Below are 9,681 nucleotides of genomic sequence, written 5' to 3'. Positions count from 1 at the left end.
AGAAGTCTGGTGTAATTCTGATAGGTTTGCCTTTAAAAGTTACTTGTCCTTTACCCCTTGCTGCTTTTAATATTTTTTCTTTGTTTAGTGAATTTGGTGTTTTGATTTTTATGTGCTGGGAGGAGTTTCTGTTCTGGTCCAGTCTGTTTGGAGTTCTGAAGGCTTCTTGTATGTTCATGGGCATCTCTTTCTCTAGGTTAGGGAAGTTTTCTTCTATAATTTTGTTGAAGATATTCCCTGGCACTTTAAGTTGAAAATCTTTGCTCTCATCTGTCTATACCTATAATCCTTAGGTTTGGTCTTCTCATAGTGTCCTGGATTTCCTGGATTACCAGATTTATGCATTTTGCATTTTCTTTGGCTGTTGGGTCAATGTTTTCTATGGTATCTTCAGCACCTGACATTCTTTCTTCTATCTCTTGTATTCTGTTGTTGATGCTTGCATCTATGAGTCCCGAATTCCTTCCAAGGTTTTCTATCTCCAGAGATGTCTCACTTTGTGATTTCTTTATTGTTTCTACTTCCACTTTTAGATCCTGGATGGTTTTGTTCAGTTCCTTCAGTTGACTGTTTGTGCTTTCCTGTAATTCTTTAAGGGATTTTTGTGTTTCTTCTTTAAGGGCTTCTGCCTGTTGACCCATGATCTGTATTTCTTTAAGGGATTTTTGTTTCCTCTTTAAGGGACCTGTTGACCGATATTCTCCTGTATTTCTTTAAGGGAACTATTTAAGTCTTTCTTGAAGCCTTCTATCAGCATCATGAGATATGATTTTAAATCTGACTCTTGCTTTTCTGGTGTGTTGGGGTATCTGGGACTTACTGTGGTGGGAGAACTGGGTTCTGATGTTGCCATGAGGACTTGGTTTCTGTTGGTAGGGTTCTTGTGCTTGCCTTTTGCCATCTGGTTATCTCTGGTGCTAGTTGGTATTGTTTTCTCTGACTGGAGTTTGTTCCTCCTGTGGGCCTGTAAGCCTGTGTCCTTACTCCTCTGAGCTCAGAAGTGAAAGCACTGCTGGGAGATCACTCTCTCCTGGTGAGCTGTGCACAGAGGGCTGTGGAGTCTCCCAGTTCGCTGGTGCCAATGGCAGCAGGAAGACTTCTATCCTAGCTGCTCCACTGATCTTAGACCATGTGTTCTCCTATTGCTTCCCTCCAGAGAGATGGTGGAGATCTCATCTCTGTATTCAGAAGTCCTCTATTCAATTCTTTAACAGTAAAATGAACATTTTAATTTAAACATACACACAATTTCTTTATAAAATATTTTACTAGCTATCTTGCTGAATTTCTAATAGCTTTAATTAGTTTTTCCTTTACTAATTTTTAGAAGTTTGCCATGTAGATTTTATTTATGTTTAAATCACATTTTAACCACTCAAGGACTCCAAATGCATCTACTAATGCCAGGCTTTTTAATTTTTTAATCAATTATTTTATTTATTTACATTTTAAATGATACCTCCTTCCTGGTTTCCCCTCTACAGAAACCCCCCATTCCATATCCCCTCTGACTCCTCCCCTTTGCCTCTGTGAGGGTGCTCCTCCTCCACCACTTACCCACTCCTCCCTTACTGCTCTAGCATTCCCCTACTCTGGGTCATCCAGACTCCACATAATGAACTGCCTCTCCGCACAACTGACTTTTTTGTTTTTTATGGAACCGTTTAGATTTGTGGTTCTTTTAAGCTTTTAATGAGATCACTTTTTAAGATAAATAATACAATAATTGATCCTTACCTTGTAACTGCAAATTGCCATCAGTGTTATTTTGAAAAAATTATTTTGTTTACTTACACTTCGTTAATGTATAGAACATTGCTTAGTTATGAATATATGTGTGCTCTTGGGAATAATTTGTGTTTTTCATCTGTAACAATTAAAATACTTATTCATGTGAAGATATTGGGAAACACACTTTTTCTTTCATGTAATCATTTACTAGAAGAAAAAGAGAATGTAGTCAACATTGTAATTTTATTCTGCTTGAAAAATGTTGCTGGGATAAGTAAGCTGTGGAAGAAAAAATAAAGTTGTTGGATCTTGCTTGTTAAAGATTAATTCCATCCATCAAATGTGCTCTGAAAATTAGTTTTCTAAACTGAAAGTTTGACCTTCTAGATCGAATCTGATTATATCTCCTGAACTGAGGGAATGGTCCACTACCATTTACAAAATGGCTCCCTGTGTTAATATCCTAAGAGTATCATGAAATATACAAGGCCAAAATGCCACAGATTGTGCATCATCCACTTTCCAGATGATTAAATTGGTATGCCTAGTATTATATGAGCAGTCACCAGGGACATTGTGTTCAGAGTCACTGCCATAATTCATCCCTGCCTTTTTCCCTTTTGTCACTTCTTTCCACTCTGCAATGAACTGGAATATCTTTGAAAAATTGGAAAGACCAGTGAGATGTCTGAGACTCACAATGTGCTCATTTGATCTGAGCTTTCAAGTAGGAGGGAGAAACATCATTTAGCCACAAAATGTTATGAGTTTTCCATATACAAACACACACGCATACTTAAAAAGACACATACTTATAAACACACTCACACACACTCATACACACACACACACACACATATACATACACAGAGACCTTTTATGTAGAGGTGCTGGGAGTAGGCTGTACCTGAGAGAGATAAAACAAATGCTATAAATACAGAACAGTAGATGGAAGGAGGGGGAGGAGTTGGAGATCTTTGCATGTAGTTCTTACAGTAAACTATGAGACATTATGATCTGAGGAAAGAAAGTGGCTTGTGAGCCAGGAAGACAATGAATGTTTGTTATCAATCAACTGTACCTGACTCTTTTTCTATTTTCAGCTTCCTTTCTTTGATACCCAACATCAATGTGATATATTTAATTGAGCCACAAGAGGGAGTGGTGGGCAAGAATACATGCTCAGAATTCTCAGAGAACTTCTGGTGCCATGGAAGGTTATCTTGAGATGAATGAAGATGTGCAACCCTGGATCTGGGTAGTGACATTGCCATATTTGGGCAAATATGACAGATATGTTAATTTATTCAGCTGAAGCACAATTTTAAAGGTATTGTTGTTCATGTTAAGAGGTGTTTGTAAAACCAAATAACCAAATTTAAAAATGGAGTACATATATACACAGAGAATTCTTGAGAGGAAGCTCTAATGGCTGAGAAACATTTAAAGATATGTTCAATGTCTTTAGTCATCAGGGAAATGCAAATCAAAACAACTCTGAGATTCTACCTTACAGCCATCAGAATGGCTAAGATCAAAAACTCGAGGGACATCACATGATGGTGAGGATGTGGAGCTAGTAGAACACTCCTCCATTGCTGGAGAGGGTGCAAACAGTACAACCACTTTGGAAATCAATTTGGTGGTTTCTCAGAAAATGGAGAATAGTTCTACTCCAAGACTCAGCTCTACCACTTGCGGGCATATACACAAAAGATGCATATAAGTATTTATCTATTAGTACCAACACAAATAGTAGCTTTCATCGAGTGAGTGTTGTGTCTGGACCCTCTCCTGAGCATTTTATTGTACAATTCCATGCTAAGCAATCACTACAAGCTAGCATCACCATGTCAGTAAAGATTCTAGGTGTCAGATACCAAAGCCAGTTGAGAAATAAACAATCTTCTCTGAGTTCATACGCAGGAACCTAACCACTCTGCTTTTCTGATCTCATTTTGACTTCCTTTTCTTGACTGCAGAATTGGGTGTTTCCAGTCTATCACTTCTATCCAGGTTGAATACTTTCTGAGGATTTGAGCAGGCTCTTAGGGTCAACTGCTGTGATAATCAGGCTCTGACAGGTGGGCACCAGTCAGTGAGCCTTTGTTCAATGCTTTGAAATATTTATTCATTTTCTTAACCATCTTCACACTTTGCTTTCAAACCTTCTGCTTTTATACATCATACAGCTACATCAGTTACTTGATCCTCTTAGGTTAACATTGGAATAATGAATACACTGAAATTTAGCTTTTACTCTTACTTAAAATAGAAAGAGAGAAATAAGGTAGCATTTGATACAGAACTGAAAGGAATTTGAAGCTGAACATTACACATTTGTTCTTAACTTTGAAGATTTCAAGACTCCAGATGTATCCACTAATGCCAGGCTTGTTTCAAACCCTTTAGAATTGTGCTGCAAGACAGTTGATCATTGCTTCATTTTAAAGTTTACCCAAATGTCACACGTCTCTGTCTCCAAATCCTAAAATAAACTAATTTCTTCCTTTGAATAGATACTTCTTGGGTCTTCAGGAATTTGCTGTAGCAGAACAGGAGACTAGGTAGGATATATGGGTGGGAAAATGGAAGCTTATCTGTATGGTTCAGGGTCTGCAGATCCTGAAGGTGGGTAGAGAAGTAAGGGAGAATGTAGGTCTCCCTAAAGTAGCAGGCTGCTCTGGGCAGCTTGGCGTATCCCAGAGGACCCAGTGAGTAGCAAAGATGGGTAGGGGAAGGAAAGCTATTTCATATGGTTAGGATCCTGGAGTCTGATGGAAATGGGGGAGAGGTCAGGTCTGGAGGGCATAGCAGGCTGCTTAGGGCAGCTTGGTGTTTCCAGAGGACTTGGCTAGCAGCGGACTATGGGTGGGATTTTTGTCAATGACTTTGAGGTAGAAAATCTTAGAAAACAATTTAAAGTTCAGAAAGGCACACTCTTAATTGTTGAGTTAGGGATTCTTTTAAGGACCAGGTACAAGAACAATGGCAGCTCCACTAGCACAGACTGATGTGAGTCTTGAGTCTTTTACTGAAGCTGGACTGGTAATTAAGGTGATGATTAGTTTCTTGTGCCCATTTTTTTAACCTCCGCTTCTGATATGATTTAATTAAAAACTGGTAATAGGTAGATGTGTACCCTGAGGATTTAAAGTAGAAATGACTGTTTGTTTTTTTTTTTTATAAAAGTTTAGACTTGTGATTCTTTTAATATTTTGTAAGATTATTTTTTTAATGTTCAAAGTCCTTGGTCACCAGAGAAATGCAAGTCAAAAGGACTCTGAGATTCCACCTCACACAAACCAGAATGGCTAAGATAAAAATCTTAGGCAACAGCACATGCTGGTGAGTATGTGGAGAAAGAGGAACATACTTCCATTGTGGTGGAATTGCAAACTGGTTCAACCACTCTTGACATCAATCTGACAATTACTCAGAAAACTGACAATAGTTCCACCTAAAGATGCAGCTATACAATACCAACATACCACAAGAACAGGTGCACCACAATGTTCATAGCAGCCTTATTTGTAATAACCAGAAGTTCCCAAATGTCCCTCAACTGAAGAATGGATACAGAAAATGTGGTTTATTTACAAAATGGAATACTTTTCAGCTATTAAGAGCAAGGTCATCATGAATTTTGCAGGCAAATGGATGGAATTAAAAAATATCATTCTGAGTAAGGTAACCCAGACCCAGAAGACAAGCATGGTATGTACTCACTGATTAGTGGATTATTAGACAAAAGGTACAGAATACCTAGGATATAACAGTTTGTGTAACAAGCAGAAAAACCCCAAGTGAGGATGCTTCAATTCTGCTTAGAAGGGGGAAGGAAATAATCATGGGAGGCAGAGGGAGGAAAAGACTTATGTAGAACAGGGAATCTAGAACTGAAAAAGGGAACAGGATCAGGTATGGTGGGGGCAGGGAGGGTGAAGGAGAGAAGCTCAGAAGACCAAGAGAATATATGTAGATAAACAACATCAGGGGTGAGAGGTGGGGAACTCTCTAGAAAGTACTAGAGACCCAGCAGGTGAGAGACTCTAAGGACTTAGTGGGGGTGACCTTAGCCAAGATACCCAACTCTGGGAGAGGGAACTCAAAGCAATAAGTTGCTTAGTTATGAATGATTGTGGACTCTTGGGAACTGTGGATAGACAGGGCCTCAAGGAGAGGGACAGGGTTACTAACCCATAGTCAAAATTTCTGACCCAGAACTCTTCCTGTCTAAAAGAACTTCATGGACAGAAATGGAGAAGAGACTGAAGGAAGGCAGTCCAATGAGCAGCTCAACTTGGGATCCACATCATGGGGGTTTAGGGGATACCAAGGCCTAATACTATTACTGATGCTAGGACATGTTTACAAATGGGAGCCTGGCATGACTGTCCTCTGAGAGGCCCTAGAAATAGCTGAGTGAGACAGAAACAGATTTACATGCTAACCCAGACCCCAGGGAGATCCCAGAGACTGAGCCACCAACCAGGAGCAGGTGGAAGTCTGCCTGGTCAGGCCTCAGTGGGAGAAGATACACTTAATCCTGGAGAGACTTGAGGCTCCAGGGAGGGGGAATGCATGATGGGTGGGGGAACTCTCTGAGGCATGGGGCAGGAGGAATGGGATGAGGAACTGTGGGATGGGTGATCAAGAGGTGGGCCAATCCCTCAGCCCACGGCTGAGACCACCAGACAGTTCCTTATGTCGGACAAGCCCCTGCACCTTGAGGCATCTCTAGATAAGGAGATCTATTACCACGGAGAACCCATCAGCGTCAATGTCCACGTCACCAACAACACCAACAAGACTGTGAAGAAGATCAAGATCTCTGTGCGCCAGTATGCAGACATCTGTCTCTTCAACACAGCTCAGTACAAGTGCCCAGTGGCCATGGAGGAAGCTGATGACAATGTGGCACCCAGCTCAACATTCTGCAAGGTCTACACACTGACTCCCTTCCTGGCCAACAACCGAGAGAAGCGGGGGCTCGCCCTCGATGGGAAGCTCAAACACGAAGACACGAATCTGGCTTCCAGCACTCTGTGAGAACCCTCCTCTAAGCCCAGGCCCCTAGTGCCTGCTCCACAATGGCGCCCCACCCTCTTGGCCCACCACCACGAGGATGAGTCTCAAGTCTTGACCAGGGCCAGTCCCCTGGAGTGTGGCTAGCCAGGGAGGCTCTCTACATACTCCTGCTTGCCCAGTCAGAGACTACTGGGGCCATTCATTTGATTCTGGGGGACACAACTGGAAAATCTTTCTGCAAGAATTGGCAGCTCTTAGCCCAAAGTCCTGAATACAGACTGCGTGTGTCCCTGACGCCTTCGAGGCTGGAGGGAAGAGAGTTGCTTCCTGAAGGGTCCTGGGAGGAGATAAATGGGGGACTTGGAGAGGCTGGGGAAGAGGTGGGGAGCTGGGTAGATAGATATGGGGGCCCTTCAACATGAGGTACCATTTGGTCCGTGGGCATCACTGAGCCTTCAGTGTTGCCCCACCCTAGAAGAGTTTGGACAGTTGTGGGAGGACTCTCATTCCCTCTGATGATATCTGGCACTCTGCAAAGGATCTGGTCTTTGTCTACTGATTCCGAGACCACCGTTCCCACATACAGACTCTTGGCTCAGGCTAGACCATCACATCATTGCCCCTCATAGGCCTCCCATTTACCAACAAGCTCTTTGTCCCCCCCTCTACCCTGACTTATATCTGAGCTGCTCTCAACGCCCCCATGAGGCACCATCTCCTCAGCACATCCTTCCCATGCCACCTTGACTCCCAGCTTCCCTTGGCTTCTCAGCTCTCAGTGGGGCTCTTTCTGCTTACGGGTTACTGAGCATAAACAGTGTGAGGGAAGTGAACGGTGGGAGGGCGGGTAGGACCGGTTCTCACTGCATGGTGTCACACTGGAGAGGCAGGAAGGAAAGCCCACTAGGTCTACAGGGCAAGAACATCTCATAGCTAGATGTGGAACCCAGGGCACTGGGGCCCTGGCTCAGAGGTAGAGCACTTACCCCTCACGCATGAGACTCTGGATTTAATCTCTAGTACTAGAGAGGGACAAACACAGAACCCGGGGCTACACATTCCAGTGCACTGGGCACAGCTCTCTTTCCTACCTCTGTTGGACCTGGTGGCTCAGGAGAGGGATGGACAGTGGTGCCTCCCACCATACTCTGATGCCTACCACATCCCGCCTACCAAGGACCCCAAGGAACAGCTTCCCTGTGTCCCTGCAGGTTGCGGGAAGGTGCCAACCGGGAAATCCTGGGTATCATCGTTTCCTACAAAGTCAAAGTGAAGCTGGTGGTGTCCCGGGGCGGGTAAGTCCAGCCACCCCAGAACCCCTGCCCATCCCGCCTGTTTGCCTGGCCTTTAGCTGCATCTTCCCATGAAGAGGCGGGACTTGAGGACTTGCTTTTCTCTTCCCTCCTCTGATTCCTCTTCCTTCTCCCCTGGCGCTCCTCCTCTTTAGCCTAGGTCCGGGTCTGGCTCTGAGGACTGCGTACAGCCTCTATGAATCTGAGTGTCCTCAGACTGTACTGGGACTCTCAGGGGCTATACATGGACCTCCTCACATCTCAGGGCACAGTGCGCACACACCACTCTTGGAGATTGAAAAACCCAGAGCTGAATTTGGGGGGTTACTAACTGGTCAGTTTTCCTGTTTTATAGATGGGGGGGAAATAAAGCCTAAATAGTTCTCCTGACGACTAAGTAGCGTTTGTTAGGGTGGTGCCTCCTAGCCAAGGATGGTGCCCACCTCTGCCCTCAGAGCCCTTGGGAGGGAGAAGCAGGAGAGCGGGCGTTCTAGGCCATTCTTGGCAGCATAGCTAGTTTGAGGTCAGCCCGGACTGTCTCAGTTGAACAAAGAATATTGTCTCTGCGGCTGGCAGAGACAATAATACTGACTTTATAAAACAGAACATTTCTAAAAAAAAAAAAAAAAAAGAGGTGGGCCAATGACTGGAATGTAAATATATAAAATAGTAAATAAATAAATGAATAAATAAATAAAATTTCTAAAAGGATAAATAATAAAATAATTGATCCTTTCTTTGTACCTGCAAATTCCAGCCTGCCAATAAGAGAAAGTGGCTGGGAAAATTACCTTGCTTTCTTACAATTTGTTAATCTATAATAAGTTGCTTAGTTATGAATGATTGTGGGCTCTTGGGAATAATTTGCTACTTCTTATTTGTAACAAAATGTTTACTTGTGTGAGTCTATTGAGGAACATATTTTTTCTTTTTGTATACTCATGGTAATCATTAACTAGAAGAAAAACAGAATGTAATCACATTGTAATTTTTATTCTGCTTGATAGAATTTACTGGGATATGTAAGGTGTGGGAGAAAAATAAAGTTGTTGGAGCTTACTTGTTTAAGCTTTTTCTATCCAGCTATTGTGTATAAGTGCATATATATGTAAATATATGTATGTGTATATATGTATATATGTGTATATGTGTGTTATGTATTTATGTGTATCAGTGTATGTGTGCATATATGCATATGTGTATATGTTTATATATGTACATATACACATGTGTATGTGTGTGTATATATATGTACATATAATTTGTTGGAGATTTCCTCCAATCAATGTGAATGTGTGTGTGTGTATGTATGTATGTATGCATGTATGTAAATGTGTGTGTATTTGTGAAGTTGCTGGAGCTTGCTTCATCCACTGTGTGTGTGTGTGTGTGTGTGTGTGTGTGTTGTGATTCTTTTGCCCTCTTTTTTTTTCCTTACCCGGCCCCCAAAGAGTTCAAAGAATCTCTTGCTATCAGGGTGTGCCCGTCCCAGAGAATCAAGTTTTACTCCCTCAAGAAATATATGCTGAGTAATCTGTTACCATCTCTAAGCCTTACTTCATGTCTCCTTAGATATCAAGGCTGGTCTTCAACAGTATAGGTGCTTCACCTGCATGTACATTTGTGT

At 42.4% G+C, this 9,681-nt stretch overlaps 1 protein-coding gene across 1 annotated transcript; it reads left to right on the top strand.

Annotated features, from left to right (window-relative positions):
- Positions 1-6,400: 6,400 nt before the first annotated feature.
- LOC127690163 (beta-arrestin-1-like) lies at positions 6,401-8,383 on the top strand. The gene is made up of 2 exons (XM_052189715.1): positions 6,401-6,779; positions 7,974-8,383. Exons 1-2 carry the CDS (start codon positions 6,439-6,441, stop codon positions 8,059-8,061), a joined length of 429 nt encoding a protein of 142 aa, XP_052045675.1. The 5' UTR covers positions 6,401-6,438; the 3' UTR covers positions 8,062-8,383.
- The last annotated feature ends 1,298 nt before the right edge of the window (positions 8,384-9,681 follow it).

Source organism: Apodemus sylvaticus, chromosome 1 (genome assembly GCF_947179515.1).
Source record: "Apodemus sylvaticus chromosome 1, mApoSyl1.1, whole genome shotgun sequence".
Taxonomy (NCBI): Eukaryota; Metazoa; Chordata; class Mammalia; order Rodentia; family Muridae; genus Apodemus; species Apodemus sylvaticus.
Note: the sequence above shows the minus strand (reverse complement) of the source record. Positions and strands in the feature narration are given on the sequence as shown.